The 26554-nt window shown below is 33.9% G+C and overlaps 1 protein-coding gene, 1 long non-coding RNA gene and 1 other non-coding gene across 3 annotated transcripts; 2 read left to right on the top strand and 1 right to left on the bottom strand.

The window, feature by feature from the left end:
- Positions 1–1195: 1195 nt before the first annotated feature.
- On the bottom strand, positions 1196–5066 carry LOC133778740 (putative glucuronosyltransferase PGSIP7). Its single transcript, XM_062218756.1, has 4 exons — positions 4692–5066; positions 3229–3689; positions 2965–3112; positions 1196–2100 (listed from the first exon to the last, which is right to left on the bottom strand). The coding sequence occupies exons 1-4, from the start codon at positions 4988–4990 to the stop codon at positions 1557–1559; spliced, it is 1452 nt and encodes a 483-aa protein (XP_062074740.1). The 5' UTR covers positions 4991–5066; the 3' UTR covers positions 1196–1556.
- Positions 5067–12163: 7097 nt separating this feature from the next.
- Positions 12164–26099, top strand: LOC133834130 (uncharacterized). Its single transcript, XR_009893316.1, has 4 exons — positions 12164–12348; positions 12429–12503; positions 25108–25169; positions 25886–26099. It is a non-coding gene; the product is annotated as an uncharacterized LOC133834130 (long non-coding RNA).
- LOC133781014 (small nucleolar RNA R71) lies at positions 22715–22821 on the top strand. The gene has a single exon (XR_009869813.1). It is a non-coding gene; the product is annotated as a small nucleolar RNA R71 (small nucleolar RNA).
- Positions 26100–26554: the final 455 nt, after the last annotated feature.

Here is a 26554-nt window from a genome sequence, read left to right as displayed (position 1 = left end):
ATCGGGTCGAAAACTGTTCAAAGATTAAAATACACAAAAAGCCGTACCAAAGAATTATCATATATATATATATATATATATATGATTATACCTTAAAGCATACATACTTCTCCATCAATTGTTTATTATTAATCACCATTATTAATTATAGCTTCTTGAGTAAACGGTCAGTTAAGTAAGGGAACAGTGAGCACCACCCATGATGGCCCAAGTATGGTGTGTAAATTTATACCATTTTTGTATTAATCACCTTAGCCATTTGTTTTTTCGTTATGTACCATTCATACATTTCTGGTCCCCTACGCCTAATATTTTTTTTTATGAACGTTGGAACCTGTGCCAATAACTTTCACCTCTCCCCAAAATGGACAAATACAACACAACCAAACGATACACAACATACCAAAATTTGCATACCTAAACATAAATGGACGAAATTGCCCTTCTCTTTCTTTATATTTATATAAAAATAAAAAATAAAATTGATGTGGGGGCTCGAATCACAAGGTGAAGAGAAAGATACCCTTCTTTTATGGCTTTGCTCAGTAAAAGCCAAAAGCCAAGCCACTACTAGTAGAGAAAGTGGTCCGTTGTGTTGTCCTAAACCGAGAGGGGCCCTCTTGTCTTTTCCTTAAATAAATAGTAATATGGTCAGAGGGTGACGATGCTTGCTTCTTTTACATTCCACACACTGTCGTTTTTCGTTTCTGTGTTGTCGTTTAATGTGCTAAGGCAAAGTGTTCGATGCAAGTGTTTTTGGGAAGAATGATCGATGAATAATGATAATCCAATCAGCAGCTTCTTCTATTTTGTTTCGAGTGGATTTGATATAACATTATAATTTGATTTTCATCATTAGTAAATTGTTGTGTTTTTTCTGGGGAATGAAAATGATTAGTCTTGCAATCTTTTTTTATTGTTGATTACTAATCTTTTGTATCTATATAGCCTTATCTGTTGATTGTATAAGACTAATCATTGTCACAAGATTGCCTTGTTATAACAATTTCGAAAAACACCAACTAGTTATGAAGATTTGATTTGGATCGATTTTCTCAAAATTATTAAGATTATGAGTTCTAATCACACAAAGATGGATGAATCCTTAAACAACAACCTAAATATATCAACCTCTAAAGTTGGAATAGAAAACTTTCTCACCTCAAATAAAGATTCAAAGGCCATCCTTATGCAATATTAGTCATTTGAATATGAAATATTCTCATTATAAAAATTAGTTACAGCTTTCCTCCACAAACTAAAATCAAAGTCTTACATAATGCCTAAAATAGTGCTGCCCAATATTTAGTCCCACTAACTAAAAGGTTACATTTTGAATAGTATAAGCCAACTACAACCCATTATAATAAAATTCAAGTATGACTGCTATACAAGATATTAGCAAATGTTAACAAATTAAGACAATTAACAGGGTAATAATGATTACATAGATTCTATTCAATGAGTTTTTTTTTTTTTCTTTTTTTTTTCAAGGGCTCAATATATTACAAATAAATTAAGTAAATGGTTGTGTTTTTTTAGTTTGAGAGTTCACATTAACAAAGCTTGTTAATCCCAGAAAGGGGAATGGTGGACTCACCCAATCTAGGGAAAAATGCTTCCTTTTCAAATGAGTTCCTAAGACAAGTCCTGACTCTAACTATAGATGCCCAAAGAAACGGGGCACACAAAAATGCGTAGCCAAACACAGAAATGGCTCTCACAATCCCATCTGGGTACCAAGGAAACGCCATAACCAAAAGGACCCCAAATATCCCAACCCAAGGAACCAAAACGGGAAGAGGTGGCAGCAAAAATGCGTTGATGGATACAGAGGAAAGAGCGAACGAAGCAAGTAAATAGAGAGCCCAGCCAAGAAGGGGATGAATGGTACATGGAATGAGGAAGAAAGGGACAACGTAGGCTGCAATAATGGACCAAACAGCTACAATTCTAAGGGCCATTTGTATGAGAGCGTTGCTCTTGTCCACACGACGGTACCATAGCTTAGACATGTTGGCCCTCGACAGCCTTGTCACTAGTAACAGCCCCACGTACATCACTGCCTGGAGCAGCACCGCGCCCATCTCTTCTCCGTACCTGTCAATAATTATTATCTCGACATTATCAGTGTATGCACTTCTTCACAAGCTTAAAATTTTGATTTGGTATCTTTGTCATTAGTAACAGGGCAGTGCTTTCATCATCGCCACAATGTATTTTACTTTAATTATATCAACTGACATGATGACACCGTTAGTAATAAATTGAGTAATGATATGACAATTTAAAATATATACGCAAATATTATATATATACAGTAACGTATGAGTGTTGACTTTCAGTTTTAATAAATGTGATTGGTTAAGTTAAAATGTCATATCATCATGTAATGTTTGAGTGTATATTTTGGTTGCCCATATCCTTAGTTGACTAATAAATTTAATTGGTTAAATAAAATTGTCAAGTAAGTTAGTGTAATTTTTGTGTGCACAATTTTAGTGATACTATCATTACCAAATGTGTATTTAGTAACGAGTGATTAGTAAAAGTAGAAGTGATTTTGTAAAATAATATATATTTTTTATAAGTTTGTGCAAAATAGATTTTTCTACACGGTTGCAAATACTCAAATGTGTCTAGAAGCCATATTTCAAAGAATTATCAAAAAAAAAAAAACCATTGTGAGAGTGACTATAAAAAAATGTTGTTTTATTATTAAGAGATACTCAACAATATAATATTTTTTTTGTAGTCATTTATTTGCACAATACTCTAATTATTTATATATATAATTTTTTATTCAATACTCAATATAGAAGACTATTTTATAAATACGCAAGACATTTTGCAAAATAACATTAAAAAAAAAGTTTATTTTCACCGATTATTCATAACAAAAATATACATTTTCATCAATTACTCTAATAAAGAAGTATACCAAATTAAAGTGGTAGTAATTACCCGAGAGTGTGACGACGTCGTTCGTGCCAGGAAATGCCAAGTGGCAAAACAGGCCAAGACCACCAATACCACGGCTTCAACCAAGGCGCACTTGGGAATGTGATCACACTGTTTGGTCCGCAGGGTACACTCCACCGCAGTTTAAGATCTGAGAAACAAGAGATCCTTATCAATACATGATTAATTACCAATCAAGTGTCTTAATTAGTATTCAAGTTAAGCTAATTAATTAAAAATCAACGAACTTGTTGAGACTTGACTCACAATAGTAAGAAGCGTCCATTTGGTACCCCAAAGGAAGCCTAAAGGTTCCATTGAGCAATGTCCCATTAGCAGGTGGATGAAACATGGGCCTATCAAGCAAGTCAGGGAAGTAGCTGCCGATGAAGCCCTGGTCCGCGCCATCTGGGTTCTCTCTCTCGTTTTCCAACTCACGAACCATGTCCCTGAACACCTCCATCGAAGGCTGCAGCACGAAGAGGCCGGTGTGGAAGATGCAAGGGTTGATGAACACAGCACAGAACTGACCACACTGGAACAACTCATCTGTGTTTTGAAGGAAAATGTTATCAGAATCAAGCATGACCACTCTGTCGTACTCCACCAAGCTCCAAACGTAGATCTTGTTCATGGTTAACATGAATCTCCAATCAAAATTGGACTGTTTCTTGTACGGGTTGTTCAGATTTTCCACTCTCATCACTTTCGCTCCATCTTCCTGTTCCCTGTATATATATACATATATACATATATATGACGTTACAAAAAATCCAAAACATAACGACTGCAATAGGAGTCTTTGATGTAACAAAGGAAAAAGGCATTGATTGTCTTCTTTGCTGTAAAAGCCATTTTTCTCATCTGTCACAGTCTTACTATTATCAACATTACCGTTACTTATAAGTTACTTATACTTGTCAACAATATTTATTCAAGGGTCACAAAAAATTAATTAACATAATTATTCAAGTTCATGCTCATGAAAATCATGAAATTTCAAGTTGCAAGTATTTTTAAAAATTCAAAACAAAAAAGATAGAATATATATGAATGGTATATTCTCTTATTCATATATGTGCAAGTTTAGAGGGAAAAGTGCCAAGTTGGCAAGTGGGTGTTACCGAAAGAGAAATGCTAAAAAGGAGACACGTTGGCAGATGCCACGTGGAGTTTTCATTCCATTCCATTTGGCAATATATATATTTATATATATATACATTTAAAAAAAAAAAACCTATATAGTAATATCAGTGTAGATACCTATGCCTCTGTTATGGCCCCATTCCATTTTATATATTTAAAAAATACTCTGGACTTATCCATTTAATTCACAGTATTTAATTCACAGTGTTGAAAATATCAGACACAAGAGGAAGAAGAGAAGTTTAGAGAAGAGAGAGGAGGTTTTATCGGGTACAAGCGGGACCATGTAGGACTGCACAGAACAGCTGACACAGATATTCTCTTTCCAAACAGATAAATCTGTATACAATCTATTACGTGATACACACTTAAACATAGTCCTGCCCGTAGCTGATCATAGACTCAAACATAGTAGAGTTTCTATTCTAATGAACACGCTTTCTCTTTTGTCACCTTTTTACTTTTCTTTATTTATATTTAAAAATTAATAATTTTAATCGATATTTCTCATCGTCTAAAATACGCCGGAGCCGGAGAAGGAGAGATCCAACTAGAGAAAGAGAGAGAGAGAGAGAGAGACTTACATGGCTCGAACCCAGCGAAGAGGGACGTCGAGAGAGGCAATCACAATGAGATCGGCATCCACGTGGAGCTTCCTGAGTGATCTCAGCATGACACGTGTCGCCACGTAGAACTCGTAGTCTCTAGGGGTCCCCATGTACATCATCGTCGCATAAGCGTTCCGGTGCTTCTGCTCCTGCTGCTGCGCCACCGACCTAACCACCTCAACCTCAGACGACGTCGTTTCCGCGGCCGCTGCAACAGCGGCCACCGCCACCACCACCATTAATTTCAATACAGTAATAGTCTCTTTCCAGGCCATTTTTTTCCGTTTCTTCTTCTTCTTCTTCTTCTCTCTCTCTTTGGAAAGATTTTAGTGTATTTATGAAAATGAGTTCGGAAAGACTGACTCGTTGGTAAGTATATATATATAATGAAATAATATAGTTTTAATGAAAAAAAAATAGTGAAAGAGACAAAGTCATCTTCATAAAAAATAAATAATAAATAATAAAAAATAAAAATATTTATTATTATTATTTAATGTTTATTTGAAAATATGGGAAGAGGAGGAGGTAACGAGGGAAGTTCCCCATATATGCCAATGCCAACTTATTTAGAAAGGAAATTTTGGACTTTTAGTCTCCCTTACCCTTTTAATAAATTAATAATAATTAAGGCAACTTCCTTTTTTTTTGTTATTTTTCTCTTCTTTTTTTTTTTTTTTCAATTTGACCTTCTCTATAATCTATGGATTCAAATTTTGAGTCAAACAATTATTTCCGTCTTTTAATTAGTATCCAATCACGGATGTGAAAATAACGAAATTACAAAAGTGCCCTTGTCCTTTTTCCCGTACACTGTTTTATTCTTTGTCCTCGAATACTCTTAGTCAGGGGGCAAAATAGAGATTTTCTGTTGGCCTGGAGAATCTTCGTCTGGATCGATTTTTTTATTTAGTGAACAAAAATATCTGAAATTGATAACTTAAAAAAAAATTAAAATGCAATCATATAGTCCAATATTTCTAAATAAAATTAAGTTATTTCGCATTGATTATGATTCAAAATGGCAAATATTATCTCAAAAATAAAATAAAATAAAACAATAAATGAGGCTCTTCTGGACTGGTACTTCCCATCTGGACATAAACTAATCCTCACTCCTGTATCGTTTCAGGTCTCTACAGGACCAATCTCTACTCCTAACAAAAAATTACTTGTTTATTAACAAGTGTGTTTAACTAAATATGACTCAACATGTGTTTAGTCTAATTGATTAGACATCAATTAGGAATTTGTTTAAAATAATAAAATTGTCTTCTCTTTTTTTTTTTAAAGAAAAATAACAAATTGAATCTTATGTAATCATGAATGCTTCCAAATTAAATATTTTTCAAAATAGTGTTGATATTTGTCATCTTAAATTATTCAACACTGCATAAATTAACTTTATAATAATTACTAAATTTAAATATGTGAGATTCAATATTTAATTAAACCAAGAGAATTTACTCATTTCGTATTTTATATTTTTACAAAGTATCATTTTTGTACTATTTATTTTTAATAATGCTCATATGGTACTCTATATTTTAAAATTATACATATTTGATACCTTAGATTCAGATTTGATAGATAAAATTTTATCAATATGATCAAACTATCATTAGTTATATATAATTAAGTAATTAAATTTAAATTTGAAACTTATATAATTGACAGCAATCTGATTAATTAGTAAAATTATATTAATTAAATTTGAGTTTAAGATACTAAATATGTACGATTTGAAGATACAAAGTAACAAATATATATAATTTCAAAATATTAGATACTAAAAAAAAATTATTTCAACACACGTATCAAAATAGTACTTTACAAAATCACAAGTAACAAATGGTTACCGGTCCTTAAACCAATAACTATAAGTAAACTCGTCGTATTGTTAGTCAATACTTATGCCACTTAACAACTCTTTTTTCATAAATAGAGGATAATTACACGTGGTTTATCTGGAATAGTAGACCAATCATAAAGGTTCGCTGTTGAGAGTTGACCAAGTTTGGAAGTTTGATTGACCAAAACAATATATATATATAAAATATAAATAAATAGATATAGAGATGGCTCCTTCCTACAAGTCATATGGATTTGGTCCTCTTCAATCAAATACCATACTTCATTGACCAACCCAATTAAATTCAACTATGCAACTTTTCAACACATTATAACAATCTTTTGATCATTTATTTATTACAAATAATTTATATTTACAAGAGGAAATGGTCCTTAATTAATTCCAAATTATTATTTTTTTAAATTTCAGAAAGCTATGTGTTGTCTTGTTAAAGTAGATTGAACATAAATATGCATATTATAGTTAATCACATTATATATTTTTATATATGAGTTTAAAATTGTTCTACAATTTCAAGGCTCCTTAATACAATTTGTTTTGTTTTTATGGCTGCTTTTAAAAGAGATGAGATCGTTGTAGTATTCAAACTTCACTTTATTACTTGTTTGTTTCCCCCTTTCCTTCCTTTATTGGATGCTTACATATATGTGGAGTCATATATGACTATTATCGGAGCTTTTCTCGTAGGATTTTTTTTAATATTTTCGGTATATTGATAAGTTGTAATCTCATTTTTTATATACGGGGTATGTTATAATTATAGAAGAGCTCTTACAAATTTTTAAGAAAATATGAATAATTTAAGGTGTCAAAATTATGATTCAAATAACTTGTTACGTGTCTGTTTATTTTTATCTTTCAAGGGTATGTGCGGATATGTATAATCTAACTATTAATATTTTTTTAAATGTTGTTATTGATTTTGATAAATTGAAATTGGTGAAAATAATAATTTTGTATTCTGGCCTACTTTTGCTAATCTTTTGCAAAATGACCTCTGTCTAAAATTCGATCAGTTGTCTAAATTTTTCGACCAACTGTCTAAAATTTTTGACCGGCTGTTTGAATTTTTCGACCACCTATCTAAATTTTCGACTAGCTGTCTAAATTATGAGAGGTCATTTTGTAAAGAATTAATAAAACTAGGCTGGAGTACAAAATAACTTTAAAAAATAAGTTATTTTGCTAAAATACCCTTAATTTAATTATGTAAGTTAATTATATATAGTCAAATAAAATTATATTAAGGATGTAAGAAAAGAAGGATAGTGCAACACGTCATAATATTTTGAATTTTTAAGAATATTGTAAGTGGGATTTGACCCCCATTGTGTACTAGGGCATGAGTTGCTTATAGTTATAGATAACTACAAAGTACAAACCCATGTGGACTTGTATTATATTATCCTTATTAATTATTTCTTAATTACTTCATATCTCAACTTCCCATTTATTTATATTCCTTTTCAATTAACAATGACTTCATTTGTTTTGGCCTTATTAAGCTTCTTCTTTATTTTTCTTTTGTTTATTATTGTTAGTAATAATCAATATGTTAATTAATGAAATACTCATGTGATATAATCTAAGCAACTTGAGGATCAAGGTGATGAGATTTATGTACTTGTATGGTATTCCTATCTATTATTATATATATATATGATATATTTATTGATTTTTTTTAGTTAATAACTTTACATCTTCTCAATCGATCAATAATATTATGTAACTTGAGCTTTGGATTAATTGGCCATTCAATTCAAATTAATTTTATATTTTTTTATATCTGTTTTTGTTTTGACTAATTTTATATTGCAATACAACAATCAATAAGGTTACGCAGTAGAAACACATATAAATAAATACATAATTTATGTCTGTTACACCCAAAATTCGAAATTGATATAAATGAGTTTCGAAATGTAGGCTTGTAAAGTGTAAGCTTGAAAACGTTGAGTAATGGTTCAACACTTGTATAAATTAACATGTTTTCCTTATTTGTTGGCGACCGAGCACCAGTTAAGAAGGTTCGAGCTTAGGCATCAAACTCGAAAGGATGGATCTTCTCCAAATTCTGAGTGTAATTCAAGCCTGTATTGCAAGCTCGATGAAATCACTGGCAAAGGATGAGGCTTATCTCGAAAGTATATAAATGTATGTTCGAGGTTGATAGTCCAGTTTGAACTTGGTTACTGTTAGAAAATCCCTATTCCTTGAGGATTTGTTATAATCTAATAATAAATCCTAATTATCACAAAAAATTATGTAATTAATGCATTTATTTGTATTATTTCAAATTTGAATTGTAACTTCCCGAAATAAAAAGGAATATATTTTGCTAACCAGTCTATAAATAGACTGGAGAATTTTATTTAGAGACACACACAATTTGGTACTGAGAATACTCTCCTAAATTGCTTTGAAAAAGCTCTAAGAGAAGATCAACAGTCAATAATATTGACTCGTAGACTAGACATATTTTAACTGCTGAATCCTATAAAATTTCGATTGTTCTTCTTTATTTTTTTAATTCTTTGTTTAGTACTATTCATATTCAAATTGACGAAAAACAGCATCAACAATGTCATTCTCATATAAATAAATAAATAGTTAAGTGTTATAATAGCATAATTGTAATAACTGTAAAATATTATAATTAATTATTTTAGGGAAATTAGCTGCAAAAATCATCAAGTAGTTTAAAAGATTGCATTTAAATCACTTCAATTGAATTAAAACTTAGTTTATTTAATATTAAATAATTTTTCATGTTATAACTTTTATTTTTTTTATTAATTTGTAAAATAAATTTCAAATAATTTTTCAATGTTAAAATTATATATTTTTATGTTTTTATTAATTAATTAGAATTGAGATAAAATTGGTATAAAATACGACTTTTGCAACTAAAAAACTACTTAGTGACTTAAGTGTAATATTCCAAATTACGTACTAACGTTTGCCACCAAAAAATCTATTTAATGGTTTAAGTGCAACCTTTCAACTTACTTATTGACTATTGCCGAAGACTACTTAATGATTTTTGCTGCAAATTTCTCATTATTTTATGAAAATAGACACTGCTAATAAGATGACACATGTCATCAAACTAAAAAGAGAGTGCAAAAGAGAGTATGTTAAAGAGTCTCCCTAGCACTCCTCGTATATTTATATCAAACAATATTCCACCATTTGATATCACTTAATTAAAGTATATCTACTTATATTAATTCAATGAATCCAAAGTATTCTACTAGTAGTACTCAAGTCAAAATATATACAGTAAAATCTCTAAGTAATAATAATGCTGGACTAACATATTTTATTACTATAAAAAATGTTATAACATAATAGAATTATATCTATAAAATATTATAAATATTTATATTTATATTTAAATCTAAATTAAATAATAATTAATCAAATATATCAAATTCAATGTATAAATATTGATAATAAAAAATGACATAAAGTTATAGCTATAATGTATATATAAAATTATTTTAGAAATCTAAATTGATAACATGAATTTTTAGTATATGTAATATAGTATATATATATATATATTAATATATTTACTATTAAGACAATTATTAATAAATGGAGACTTATTTTCAAAAAGCGAAATCAACTAACTTAGTACAATTTAAAGTTTATTATTATTTATAATTAGTCTTTAGTTGGGAATAATTTTTTTTTATTACTGTATAAGAGTTATTTTAATTTAAAGTAATATATTTTATTATACAAAAAAGGAGTCAAAACTAGTTAGCAAGAGCAACAAATTCTATGTGTGTGTGAAATTGAGTGGCTGTAGATTTTGACCGATGGACTGATAATATTCAAATTCAAAGCCAGCAGTCAGTCAGTTTTGAATTGGGAATGGAAGATATATAATTAAGGTTTCAATTCAATAATAAATAATTAATTAATTAATTAATTTTGATTATTAATTAATTTTTCATGTTCTAACTTTTATTTATTTTTAATTTGTAAAATAAATTTCAAATAATTTTTCAATATCAGAATTATATATTTTTATGTTTTTATTAATTAATTAAAATTGAGATAAAATTAGTATAAAATATGACTTTTGCAACTAAAAAATTACTTAGTGACTTAAGTGTAATATTTTAAATTACGTACTAACTTTTGCCACCAAAAAATCTATTTAATGATTTAAGTGCAACCTTTTCAGCCTACTTATTGATTATTGCCGCAAAAAAAAAACTACTTAGTAACTTAAGTGTAACTTTTTAGACTACTTAATGATTTTCGTCGCAAATTTTCCATTATTTTATAAAAATAGACATTGCTAAATAGATGACACATGTCATCAAACTAAAGAGAGATTGCAAAAGAGAATATGTTAGAGAGTATCAAAGAATATTCCACCATTTGATATCACTTAATTAAATAAAGTATATCTACTTATATTAATTCCATGAATCCAAAGTATTATATTATATTTTGAACGTTAATTAATTACTATTAGCAGTACTCAAGTTAAAATATATACAATAAAATATCTTTATAATAATAATAATATTGGGACCAACATATTTTATTACTATAAGGAGGTTATAACATAATAGAATTATATCTATAAAAATATTAGAAATGTGTACATTTAAATCTAAATTAAATAAGAATTGATCAAACATATCAAATTCAATGTATAAACATTGATAAACGAAAATGGCATAAAGGTATAACTACAATGTACATATTTATATAAGGGTTTATACTTTTCTAGACCATGTGTTTTGTCTCATTACCTGTTTGGACCCTGTGTTTTAATAAATTATTTTTTGGACCCTATGTTTTGTAAAATAGTTAAAATAGAACCATAAACACAATTTTGGTCAATGTTTTCTCAACTAAAATTGTAGCACCCACATTATTTTGACATAATATAGCCAATAATCACATGATTGCATTGCATTACATATCATACAATATGTATAATTTGAGCATATGCATATTCTTATAAGTGTTTTCATGTATAAGTATAAAAGTTGTGTATGTGATGTCTATATGTATGCTCAATATTATTAACCTTGTGGCATTTGAGTTGTCTTTTATGGGTGTTTGATGTGCTCAAGATATAAGAAAGTATGAAAAATATGGACAAAGCATGGAATTAAGTGATGAAAGTGAGATATAGAAGGCAAAATAGGTTAAGTAGTGAAAAATAGTACAATGTCGATTACTAGTATTTCGGTGTAAAATTGAGTATTATGGATTTACCAAATGTAATCGAGGTATGATTAAGGTCTCATTGATGATGTAAAAATAGTTTTAGAACCATTAGATCAATTCTTGATGGGAGATATACATAATCAGTGGTATTGATGCAAAGTCAAAACGAGCTTAGCATAAGTGCGCTACGCTCGATGGGGTAAGCATAACTATTGGGTATGAAGTCATATGGACCTAAGGTTTGGTGTGAGTGTTTTACACATAAGGATAATAGGGCTAGCAGATGATTAAGTCGAAATTATTGAAGTGATAAGGTTTTCATAAGTCAAAAGGTGAAATGATGAGATGAAAGGTGTCAAATTTTGATACAATAAGGCTAAATCATTGAAAATAAAGAATTTTTCATCAACCTTATCCCTTTGCACGACCATTACTCTGAAAAACAGAGAGAAAAGAAAACCAAAAACCATTTTTTGGCTGGTTTGAAGAAATTCTAAGGAGATCCAAGTGAAATCAAAGCCAAAGAAGTAGATTAAGCTTAGTTCTAGCCTTTTTATGGTAAGTTCTTGTACTTGGAAGTTAAACCATGTTTTTGAATTTTTCTGAAAGCTTATATATGGTGTTTTATCTTTTTTAAGATATTTCTTGGGGTTTCCAAGTGGTTTGAGGTTTAGAAAAGCTTGAAGAGAGTGTTTTCGCCGAAAAGTTGCTCGGTAAGTGAAATTTTGTGTTTTATGAGGTTTTTAGGGTTCTTGGAGTACAAGATGATTTTTGGTTATTTGATTGAGTTTATAAAAGAGTATATATGTTTATAAATGTCTAAATAGATGTGGAGACTCATTTAATTTAAGTGATGATCTAGGAAATTAGAATTTTATCAAAATCGGTATATGATGAATTATGTTGGCATTTGAGATATATATGGTTATGGAAGGTTATTTGATGTTGATTATTGGTTGATTTTGATATTTGAGTGTTGTGTAAAATCGATACGCAAGTGCACGTAATCGTAACAAGTAATAAAGAGTAAGTGAGATCGTTCCCACGAGGACTGTATACTAAGTACCCAAACTTAATTCCTATTTCTATTTGGCTAACAATAATTGAGTCACAAGAATTTACTAAAATTGTAAAACAAAAATCTAAAATTAACTTCAATAACTGAAAATAAATAACGTTACGAAAATTCAATGGATTAAAAACTAGGGCAATTAATTTCATCAACCATCCTCTTTAATTTTCCTTAACACAAATCTTACTATTCAATTCTTCTCTTGTGATAGCAAGTCAACAATAATAACTTATATTCGTACTAGGATATATAAGTCTCAATCTTATGCAAATTCTCTACATCTCTGTGATAAATAAACATAAGATAGGCATTAAGATTAACAACCCTAAAACTACACAGACCACACAGGTACTCTCGTCCTAATATGAAATCTATGTTTATTCAATTACAGCATATTCAATTCTCACTTTTCAAATTTCGAATCAAAACCATATATTTCATGTTAATGGTGATCAATCATTCACAAGCATTATGTTCGAATTGAATAAATCACAAGATAAAATTGAAATCATAAAACTTGCATTAATTTAAAATAAAGGTTCAGGAGAATCCATTAACACCCTAGACTAATAGTTTAGTTCGTGATTAAATCCATAATAACCATAGAAGAAATTAAAAGCATCCAAATTACAGAAATTCAAAGTAGAAAAGAAGAAAACTGTGATGAATTCTTCAAATCCGCTTGCAATCCTCTACAATGTGCCTTCAGCCGTCTCCTTAGGTTAATCCCCCTCTAAAAATGTCATTAATAAAGCTTTTATAATCCCTAATTAATTATGTGCGAAAGGACAAAATTGCCCTTGAAAAATGCCCTACATTCGGCTTTCGTACGGACTGGCGCCGCAGCGCTGCTCAATAGAGCCGCGGCTCAAGTGCAATTCGCGATCAACATTTCCTCTCTGACTTCAAGTAGCGCCGCGGCCCCAATTGATAGAGCCGCGGCTCAAATTGCCTTTTAACTGCTGCCTTCTCTGTAACTCTTAGGGCCGTGGCGCTAGTGCATAGAGCTGCGGCTCAAATTGCATTTTTTCACCAAATCTTCAATTTGACCCCCGATTTCACTAACTTCCATTCCTTAGCCCGTTTAACACCTTCTCTTCAAGAATTAAGCAATTTTCCTTCAATTTCAAACTTTTTCCTTCATAACCACACTAAATCCTGAAAACACAATAAAAACCGGCATAATATCGCACAAAACCAAATAAAAGATTAAAATTGTCTCTTAAAACATGTCATAAAACCATACCAAAACTAGTCCTAACAAATTCCCCCAAACTTATCATTTACTCGCCCTCGAGTAAAGAATACAACTAAGACTCTATAAACCTAAACAACCCAAATTGACAACCATTAAAATAGCCCAAAATTCATGAATGCCATATGCATATAATTCTAAAGAAAAGTAACGTACCACTTCAAAAATTAATCCAGAATTTCAATCAAAATACTTCATCAATTCACTGTAATTCATCAATATTCATGCTCATTCACCCATAACCAATAAATGTAAAGAATTGAACCAATCTATGCATTCCAAATTCTCACCATCAATCCACTCAACATGATTATTCCATATGCTTGCTATACTTACTATTCTCCACTAATGTAAACAAATACACACTTAAAAATCAATAGGACTTTACAAAGCTTGTAATAGATGGATTAGGTAAAGGTGGATGAGAAGACATTTTAGGCTCAAATATACCATAAGCATTCAAACCAAGCAACCTATCCCTTTAACTCAACTTCACATCCCATTGTTACTCTTTTTCTTTTCAAGATTGAGAAGAGTTGACTATTTATTCATCATATTTTTTTCAAACTACATTCCCCCAAACTTAGATTTTTCAGTAAATAACTTAAGGAATGTAGTTTATGCTGAATTTACAATTTCTTTTCTCCTTTTGTTTCTTTTTTTTTCTTCTCTTCTTCAATCTTTTTTTTATATATATGCACTGAGTAACCACATATTTCTCCATATGTCCCTTAAACATTCACTCCCCCTTCCAATCAAAAGATATGTTTTATGCTCATGGTATAGGACAAAGGGAATAATGAATATACGAATACAAGTATGGTCTCAAAACATGTGTTAAGCAATGAAAAATGTCAATTGTAAGGCTCAAATATGGTAACTAGGGATAAAAATATATAAGGGCTAGCTTGAAAGGCTCAAACGTTCCAAAGATGGCCTATATCCTCTTCTTAAGTGTGTATTGTTTAGGATTTCGTCTCAAATAGCAAGCAAGCAAGTTCTAGAAAAATTTCAACTTGTACAATCCACAATCCAAATTCAACATGCATATACAAAGTTCAACTCCCACATTTACAACTATGAGCAATAGTTCAAACAAATATCAAATTAACCACAGTGAAGTGACAAAGTATTTTAATCAAGCACACAGATTTTTTTCTAAATGCACAACTTTTCCTTCGGATTATAAAACACAGCAATCATTCAATCTCATCGGCAAACAATTATCAACTGGGTTTACACTCTAACAACACCTTGAAAACTAGACTCAAACAACTAAAACTGACTTAAAAAAAAAAAAAAAACTAATAACAAAGCTAAAAATAACTCCCTTCCCCCAAACTTAAGACTAACATTGCCCCCAATGTTAAACTCAAATAGAAAGAAAAGACTTACCGGAGACTTCATAGCAAAATATTTAAAAAGGAGGAGGTGGTGGAGGTGGATACCGTGGTGGATAAGGCGGGTACAAAGGTGGAGGTGGAAAGTAATCTTGCCCCGCATCATTCAAAGACCATCGATTGACCAGAGTATTCAACCGATCCATATGAGCAACATCATAATCATATCGCTGACCCATGTATTGATGCATCATTTGATGTTGCTGAACCATATACTGATTCTGCTGAATAATGTAATCCAAACGACCCTGAGTATCTTGATCACTGGACTCGACTGGACCACCCAGTAGCAACGGTGGATCCAGTTGCATCGGGTCAGCAGTATTATCATTGGCATTGCCCGTGTCATTCCCACCATTTCCATCTCCTCCCAGATCTGGATCTTCTTCTTGTGGAACTGCCGCAGCACGATTCCGAGGGGGAGCTGGGACATACGGAATAGGCAACGGATACTTGGATATCTTCGCTCGAGTAATGGGAGGTTTCGCCTTCAGAGTCACATCGTTGTCATAAACTGGTACCTCGTAAGTAAGGCATAAATCAGTCAAAAAGTGGATATGAGGCAGTCCAATAGTAGTAGAACCACTCAGAACATGATTGATACTTTCACGAATTCTACGGCCAACATCCACATGAAGCCCCTTCACTAAAGCATAAACTAAATAAATGCGTTCCATATTGATGGTCGAAAAGTGCCCAGATGGCATCAACCGACTACTAACAAAGTATAGCCATGCTCTAGCTTCTTGGGTAAACTGACACAAATGTAACCCAGCATACTCATTATGAGTAATTATCCACTCCGCTCCAAGGAAAGAAATTGCATTAAGAATTTCGGCACGATCAATTTCACCCCCAACTAACACCTCGTACTGTTCTTCATTCCCCTCGTAACTAGGAGTACCATATAGGGCATTCAATGCATCTGCAGCAGTGGGTACCCACACACCCCTCACAAAGCACTTCTTTCTACCCTTCATTTCTGGATAATTAGCATAAAATTCATAGCAAATAGAAATATTTGCTCGAACGATATCCTTGTCCACAAACCCTTGCCATTGCCTAGCCGCTATATTTGCCCGGATGCGTTCATTAAGTGGGTCATCTCCATATGGTTCATTGCGATACTCAAAACCCCTTTCATGAATAACCGACTTAGTGCACAACTTGAGATATCTATCCTGTGCCTTCTTATTCACAAACCTCGCAGCATCAAAATCTGATGGGGCTGGTTGGGGAGGAGCATCCCGAGCCCTTGATGTGGAAGCCTTACCCTTATCCTTGGTTGTATTTCTAGTCTTAGGTGCCATTATTTCACAAAAATTGCAACAAAGATCCCAAACAATCATATTTAATTTGGACAGCACCTCACCTTAATTTCTTAACTTCCCAAATTCTCTCAAATCACCCAAATCTTCCAACAATAATTTCAGAACACAGCCAATAACAATAATGCTCAATACTATTTCTCTCTACAATTCACAAATCAATATCCATCCATGTACAATGAAAACAGTAGATAAATCCCACTTACTTGATAAGAAATAACTGATCTTGAATAGTAGAGATGCCCAAAATTCCAAAACTTTTCCAATACTTCTCCAAAATTCGAAAATTAAGGGTTAGGGTTTTCAAAAATGGGGATGAAATGTGTTTTAGAGGCAACTGAAGAAAATTTAGGCTGTAGAATGGAAGAAAAGTGAAGAAAACTTGGTTTAATGGAAGCTTAAGGGTGGAATGATGGCTAGGTTGTGATGGCTATGGTGGTTTGGGAATGAATGGGTCGGAGGAGAGGAAGAAGAGAAGAGAAAGAGGCAGAATAGAAAGAAATTGGGGAAAAAAAATATAACTGAAACCCTTAATATGCGAATCTGGGCCCATGTGGCGCCGCGGCTCCATGCACTAGAGCCGCGGCTCAAATTCAAAACTGGGCGAAGGCATAGGCTCGGGTTTGCTTTAGGGCCGCAGCGCTGTCCAATAGAGCCGCGGCTCAAATGCCCAATTTTTTCTTGTTTGCCCTCTGACTTTTGTAGAGCTGCGGCTCCAAAGTATAGAGCTGCGGCTCAAATTTACTCCAGAAAAATTCAGCGTTTCTGACTTAGATAGCGCCGCGGCTCCAAATCCTAGAGCTGCGGCTCAAATTCCCTTTTCCTGGTGCATCCCTTCCTGATCACATTAGGGCCGTGGCTCTAAATTTTAGAGCTGCGGCTCAATTTCACTGTTATGATATAACCCCCTTCTTCTTCTTTTTTTCACGATTTTCACGGTTCTCCCCTTTTTTATTTATTTATTTATTTTTCACGATTTTCACGGTTCTAATTACAGAAACAAATTAAAATATCATCAAAATAAAATTGTTCAACTAAAACTAAAAATAATTACATAAAAATTAAAAATACGAAACATAAGCTTGAGATGCCTCTCAAGGGCGCTGTCGTTAACGTCATTTAGCCGGACGCTGGAGTCCTCATCACTGAGGACGCAATAATATTACCGACTTAGCTTGATCATAGGGACCTCCCAAGTACGGCTTAAGTCTCTGCCCATTCACTTTAAAAGTTCCGTTCTTCTCGCTGCATACTTCTACTGCTCCATATGGAAATACTTTCACAATTGTATACAGCCCAGACCATCTAGACTTCAATTTTCCTGGGAAGAGCTTTAATCTTGAATTAAATAATAACACCTGCTGCCCCGGGTGAAATTCCTTGTGTACAAGATTCTTATCATGCCATGCTTTAGTTCTTTCCTTGTAGATTTTCGCATTTTCATAGGCCTCATTCCGGTATTCCTCTAACTCATTCAATTGCAACATTCTCTTTTCTCCCGCGGCAGTCATGTCCATGTTTAGCTTCTGCACTGCCCAATATGCTCGGTGCTCTAACTCAACTGGTAAATGGCACGCCTTACCGAAAACCAATCTATATGGCGACATACCAATTGGAGTTTTGAAAGTTGTCCTATACGCCCATAATGCATCGTCAAGTCTTTTGGACCAATCTTTCCTCGAGCTTTGCACCGTTTTCTCTAAAATACTCTTCACTTCCCTATTTGATATTTCTGCTTGGCCATTGCTTTGAGGGTGATAGGGCAAAGCAGTTCGATGTCTTACACCGTATTTAGACAACAATGCATCAAATTGCTTATTGCAGAAATGGCTCCCTTCATCACTGACTATAGCTCTAGGAGTTCCAAACCGAGTAAAAATATATTTCTGAAGAAAATTAAGAACCGTTTTACCGTCATTAGCTGGTGTTGCTGCTGCTTCAACCCACTTAGATACATAATCGACAGCTAGCAATATATAAAGATTGTTATATGACGACGGAAAAGGCCCCATGAAGTCAATTCCCCAGACATCGAAAAGTTCCACTTCCAAAATTCCGGTCAAAGGCATTTCATTCCTCCTTGTGATGTTACCAGTGCATTGGCAACGATCACATGCCTTGACAAAATTATGAGCGTCTTTAAAAAGACTAGGCCAAAAGAATCCCGATTGAAGTACCTTGGCTGCTGTCCTATTCCCCCCAAAATGCCCTCCACATTGCAACGTGTGACAGTGAGCAATATGGAACACATTTCCTCTTCAGGCACACAACGACGAATGATCTGATCGGCACAATGTTTGTAGAGAATCGGTTCTTCCCAATAATAGTGTTTTACTTCAGAATAAAACTTTTTAAGTTGTTGTCTAGACATCTCCGAAGGAACTATGTTGGCCGCCAAGAAATTCACATAATCAGCATACCACGGGACACTCACCTCTTCTCTGATAGCAAACAATTGCTCATCGGGAAAACTGTCATCTATCTGTACTTCTCTATTACTCAGTGTATCTTCAACCTCCAACCTTGATAAATGATCTGCTACCGAATTCTCTGTTCCTTTTTTATCTCTGATCTCAATATCAAACTCTTGTAATAACAGTATCCACCGTATCAATCGAGGCTTTGCATCCTTCTTTGTCATGAGGTACTTAATGGCCGAATGATCAGTGTACACTATTACCTTATTTCCAACGAGATAGGGTCTAAACTTATCGACTGCAAATACTATTGCAAGCAGCTCCTTTTCAGTGGTGGCATAGTTCAATTGAGCTTCATTCATTGTTCTGCTTGCATAATAAATTGTATAAAATACCCTATCAATTCTCTGACCCAAGACAGCCCCAACCGCATAGTCACTGGCATCGCACATCAATTCGAATGGAAGGTCCCAATTTGGTGCAGCAACAATCGGTGCAGAAATCAACTTCTCCTTTAACATTCTGAAAGCTTTTAAACAATCTTCATTAAAATCGAACTTCACTCCATTCATTAACAAGGTCGAAAGAGGCTTATCAATTTTTGAAAAATCTTTGATAAATCTTCTATAAAATCCAGCATGCCCAAGAAAACTTCGTACTCCTTTTACTGACACTGGTGGGGGAAGATTTTCTATTACTGAGATTTTGGCTCGATCCACCTCAATACCTTTACTAGATATTCTGTGCCCAAGTACGATTCCCTCCTTAACCATGAAGTGGCATTTTTCCCAGTTTAACACCAAATTTGCTTTTTCACACCGGTTTAATACATTTTTCAGATTACCCAAACACAAATCAAATGAAGAGCCAAAGACCGAAAAATCATCCATGAAAATCTTAATGCTCCTTTCCACCATATCTGAAAATATAGCCATCATGCACCGTTGGAATGTTGCTGGTGCATTACATAACCCGAATGGCATTCTCTTGAAAGCGAACGTGCCATAGGGACATGTAAATGTCGTTTTCTCTTGGTCCTCTGGCGCGATGGCAATTTGATGATAACCTGAGTAACCATCTAAAAAGCAATAATACTTATTTCCTGCCAACCTATCCAACGTCTGGTCAACAAAAGGAAGTGGGAAGTGATCTTTTCGTGTAGCCTTATTTAACTTATGATAGTCGATGCAAATGCGCCACCCGGTCACAGTTCGAGTTGGAATTAACTCGTTATTTTCATTCTTGACTACTGTTATCCCACCTTTCTTTGGCACCACCTGCACTGGACTCACCCAAGCACTATCAGAAATTGGGTAAATCACCCCGACGTCCAACCATTTCAAAATCTGCTCAAGTACAACATCCTTCATAGCTGGATTGAGCCTCCTTTGAGCCTCTATAGATGGCTTGGTTTCTGCTCCACTAAGATTCGATGCATTACTGTTGAAGGACTTATTCCTCTAATATCCGCCAATGTCCATCCAATGGCCAATTTATGATCTCGTAAAACCCTCAACAATTTCTCCAATTCAGTTTTTGAGAGATCAGCTGAAACAATTACTGGCAAGGTCTCATTCTCCCCTAAGTACGCATAACACAAATGCTCAGGAAGAACCTTTAATTCCAATTTCGGTGGCTGCTGAATGGATGTTAATGGTCGATCGGTGTCTTCTGCCAACTCTTCGAATTTCTTCGTATACGGGTGGTAAGAGTTAATCCATTTTACATATTCCTTCATCTCTTCATCATCTTCATCTTCCTCCCCACCAGTCAACACTGCCTCTAAAGTATCACTACTGACCCTTCTTTTCAAAACTGCCTTATCTATCACATCCACACTGTAGCAACTGTCACTAGCCATCGGATACGTCATTGCCTTGAAGACACTAAACACCACCTCGTCCCCCTCAACTCTGAGTTTCAGCTCTCCCTTTTGCACATCTATTAGAGCATGTCCTGTTGCTAGAAACGGTCGCCCAAGAATAATTGGGACATTTGCATCCTCCTCCATGTCCAGCATAATAAAATCTGCAGGAAAAATGAATTTGTCGACCTTCACTAGCACATCTTCAATAATCCCCCTCGGATGAACCAGTGATCTATCGGCCAACTGTAGTGTAACAGTTGTTGGCTTTGCCTCACCCAAACTAAGTCTTTTGAATACCGATAGAGGCATGAGATTTATGCTGGCTCCTAAATCACATAGTGCATGTTTACACTCAAAGTTACCAATTGTGCATGGGATTGTGAAACTTCCAGGATCTCTCAACTTTTGTGGAAGCTTCCTCTGCAAAATAGCACTGCACTCTTCGGTCAATGCCACAGTTTCGTAATCCTCCATCTTTCTCTTCTTTGATAAAATATCTTTCATAAATTTAACGTAACTGGGCATCTGCTCTAATGCTTATGCGAAGGGGATGTTGATATGCAGCCTCTTGAATACCTCTAAGAACTTTGCAAACTGCTTGTCAAGACGGTTCTTTTGAAGTCTCTGTGGATATGGAATTTTTCTGTGATGATCTATAGACACCGTAGGTACCACTTCTCTTGCTGGCGGAATCTCTTTAACTCTCTCTTCACAAGTCTTCTTGTCCTCTTCATTGGGTGCCTGTTGATCTTGCTTCTGCTCGACGCTCTTTTCCACATTTGTTCCCCCCAACACTGTTCCACTCCTCAAAGTAATCGCCTGACACTGTTCGTTAGGATTCCCCTTTGGATTCACCTCAGTAGTGCTTGGCAAGTTCCCTTGAGCTCGGTTTTCCATAAGCGTAGCCAACTGTCCAATTTGCGTTTCCAAGCTCCGAATTGATGATCTCGTTTCAGTCATAAACTGAGTCAACACATCGGCCTGACCGTCTTGCTTTGCTTGCATCTGTTGCTGTGCAGGTCTTACTGGTTGTTGCTGATAAAACCCAGGAGGAGGTCGAGGATACTGCGGTTGATTCTGTTGAAACTGTTGCTGACTGCCCTGCCCAGTTGTCCACGAAAAGTTTGGGTGATTCCGCCACCCTGGATTGTAATTCATGGAATATGGGTTGTTGGAAGATCTTGGGAAGTTCCCTATTGCTTGCACTTGCTCCATAGGCATATTGTTAAAATCCTTATTCGTGCATTGTTCAAATAAATGAGGCCCCCCACATAACTCACAAATAATCTGCATTTGCATCACAGGAACCTGAGCATGAATGTTATTCTGCTGTAACTGTTTAGTTAATGTTGCCACTTGAGCAGACAACATTGAAATGGCATCCAATTCATGTACTCCAGCCACCTTCTTAGTGGTTTCTCTTTCTGATGGCCATTGATAGTTATTCATGGCCATTTCCTCCAACAGATCATAGGCTTCATTAGCGCTCTTACTCATGAACGCTCCTCCAGACGCTGCATCTATGATTGTGCGAGTAGGACCACACAAACCATTGTAAAAAATATGGACTAACATCCATTTTTCAATTCCATGATGGGGACATTTTCTCAACAGCTCCTTAAACCTCTCCCACGCATCATACAACGATTCACCATCTTTTTGGTGAAAATTGTTGATTTCACCTCTATACCTTGCAGACAGCGATGGTGGGAAAAATTTTGCTAAAAATTTCTGAGTTAGCTCCTCCCATGTTGTGATAGAATCCAGAGAAATAAGCCAACTCTTTGCTCGGTCCCTCAATGAAAACGGGAAAAGTCTCAACCTTACTGCATCATTTGTCACTCCGTTCATCTTGAATGTGGCGCAGAGCTCCAAGAAATTAGCCAGATGTAAGTTTGGGTCTTCCGTTGGCAATCCCCCAAACTGAACTGATGATTGTACCATTTGCAAAATAGCAGGCTTAATTTCAAAATTATTAGCCTCCACCGTTGGAGGTCTAATGCATGACTGTGCCCCCGTTACAGTAGGTAGCACATAGTCCCTCAAACATCTTTGCATTGGTTGCTGAACTGGTGCAACTCCTATTCCTCCAACATTACCCGCTGCAATCCCAGCATTTCTATTCTCATCGTTACCATGGGCAATGTTGTCAACCCCTCCGTTACCTCTGTTCTGAGCCATTTTTTCTACCCTTTTCTGTTTCCGATTTCTTCTACAGGTTTTCTCAATTTCCGGATCAACAGGCACCCTTGACTCAGACCCCTGTCGTCGCATAAACTATATGAGTACCTGAAATCACAGATTGCAACAGAAAACCAGAATGAGAATGGTAAGAAAGAAAGGCAACCAAATTAGAAAAAGAATTACTTTCTTGATATTAGTAAAAACAGTCCCCGGCAACGGCGCCAAAAACTTGTTGTGTAAAATCGATACGCAAGTGCACGTAATCGTAACAAGTAATAAAGAGTAAGTGAGATCGTTCCCACGAGGACTGTATACTAAGTACCCAAACTTAATTCCTATTTCTATTTGGCTAACAATAATTGAGTCACAAGAATTTACTAAAATTGTAAAACAAAAATCTAAAATTAACTTCAATAACTGAAAATAAATAACGTTACGAAAATTCAATGGATTAAAAACTAGGGCAATTAATTTCATCAACCATCCTCTTTAATTTTCCTTAACACAAAACTTACTATTCAATTCTTCTCTTGTGATAGCAAGTCAACAATAATAACTTATATTCGTACTAGGATATATAAGTCTCAATCTTATGCAAATTCTCTACATCTCTGTGATAAATAAACATAAGATAGGCATTAAGATTAACAACCCTAAAACTACACAGACCACACAGGTACTCTCGTCCTAATATGAAATCTATGTTTATTCAATTACAGCATATTCAATTCTCACTTTTCAGATTTCGAATCAAAACCATATATTTCATGTTAATGGTGATCAATCATTCACAAGCATTATGTTTGAATTGAATAAATCACAAGATAAAATTGAAATCATAAAACTTGCATTAATTTAAAATAAAGGTTCAGGAGAATCCATTAACACCCTAGACTAATAGTTTAGTTCATGATTAAATCCATAATAACCATAGAAGAAATTAAAAGCATCCAAATTACAGAAATTCAAAGTAGAAAAGAAGAAAACTGTGATGAATTCTTCAAATCCGCTTGCAATCCTCTACAATGTGCCTTCAGCCGTCTCCTTAGGTTAATCCCCCTCTAAAAACGTCATTAATAAAGCTTTTATAATCCCTAATTAATTATGTGCGAAAGGACAAAATTGCCCTTGAAAAATGCCCTACATTCGGCTTTCGTACGGACTGGCGCCGCAGCGCTGCTCAATAGAGCCGCGGCTCAAGTGCAATTCGCGATCAACATTTCCTCTCTGACTTCAAGTAGCGCCGCGGCCCCAATTGATAGAGCCGCGGCTCAAATTGCCTTTTAACTGCTGCCTTCTCTGTAACTCTCAGGGCCGCGGCGCTAGTGCATAGAGCTGCGGCTCAAATTGCATTTTTTCACCAAATCTTCAATTTGACCCCCGATTTCACTAACTTCCATTCCTTAGCCCGTTTAACACCTTCTCTTCAAGAATTAAGCAATTTTCCTTCAATTTCAAACTTTTTCCTTCATAACCACACTAAATCCTGAAAACACAATAAAAACCGGCATAATATCGCACAAAACCAAATAAAAGATTAAAATTGCCTCTTAAAACATGTCATAAAACCATACCAAAACTAGTCCTAACATTGAGGATAGCTAAAATTAAGGGGAAACTCTGTCAAAATTTCTCCAAATGTCTAAGATAAATCTAATGCTCGATCTAGGTGGTTTAAGGCATTTTAGGCATGTTTTGGGTATGAAATTTGATATGATGTTTTATGGGTATTTTTAAATGAGAGTTCAATATATTACTGCCATCATTATGATAAGAAATCCATGCCATTGTCAGGATAAGTACATCAATACCTAAGACACCACTTGTTACACGGTGAATTATATTTTGGACAGAAGGTAAGTAAAGTACTCAACTGCAACACAAGAATTACATGTTATGTGAAAGTATGCATTATATGAATATTTTGTGAGTAAGTGGTATTAACATACATTGACACTTCATCATAAGTTTGTATGCATGGCATAATAGTGATATGATAAATTATTATATGATATAAGACCATGCATGATATTATGATGATTAATCATATGATGCCTTTGCAAGTTTTGTGCAACATAAAAGAAATTTGTAATAAGAAGTTTAAGTTCAGTGCCACTGTTTTGAAAAGGCAAATGAAAGTGTTAATAAGTGTAAACGGAGACCTATAGTAGGCTTATAGTGGCTGCCCAATAATTTGGGCTAAGTTTTAGTGAACCAATTATATTGTTTGCCATATTTCCGTTTTTATTTCTCCTCCATATGAGTTATTGTTATATGTATTGACACCAGTGTGTGGCCGCCTTAACTCTTGAGCCCGACGGGGCAACGATGGAATAAGGTTTTTAATATACCCTACTGTGGTGATGGCTAGCCAGAGGAGAACCCATGAGATTTTATATTGTATGTGTAACAAGCCCTGCAGGCATTGACCAATTCAAACAATGTGCACAATATTAAGAGGCCCAAAATTTAAAAAGAAGTTGTGTATGTCCATTGATATTGGGTAATCATTAGCATTGTATGCATTACTTTGCTTACTGAGCTTTAAGCTCATAGTTGTCTTGTGTTGCAGGTAGAAAAAGAAATGTGTGAATGACATGAGGAGAACTGAAGCATGGTCCTGACCCTGATTTGTACATATGAACATGTCGACCTTTTTGTGGGTTATTTCAGTTATCAGTGAGATGTATGTAATAAAGTGTGAAGTTATGTTTTGAAAATAAATTGGGTTATTTAATACTTGTGTATAATATGTTTGAAACACACTTTATGTTTAATGTAAATAATGTGAAATAAGTTTTTAAGTTTAAAAAAAAAAAAATGTCCAGACTTCCACAGTAATAAATTATGATATAGTTTTAAAACGTAACACCTCAAATATGGTTTTAACTAAAATAAGTGAGGGTGTTACAAAAATCACAAATAATTTACCAAACTAACAATCCATAACAAAAATAAAATTATTCTACTTAAAAACTGTGTTGTTATATTCAATTTTTTCTTCATCAAAATTGAGTTTAGGGTTCTATTTGAATTATTTTACAAATTTATATACATGGTCCAAACAGGTAATAGGACAAAATATAGGGTCCAAAAAGGTATAAACCATTTATATAAAGTTAGATATATACAAATTTATTTTAGAAATTTAAATTGATAATTAATTTTATCATGAATTTTTAATATGTATAATAAAGCATATATATATTAATATGTTTAGTATTAAGACAATTATTAATAT

The sequence above is a fragment of the Humulus lupulus genome, chromosome 5, assembly GCF_963169125.1.
Source record: "Humulus lupulus chromosome 5, drHumLupu1.1, whole genome shotgun sequence".
In the NCBI taxonomy this organism is placed as follows: Eukaryota; Viridiplantae; Streptophyta; class Magnoliopsida; order Rosales; family Cannabaceae; genus Humulus; species Humulus lupulus.
This window is presented reverse-complemented; position numbering and strand designations above follow the sequence as displayed.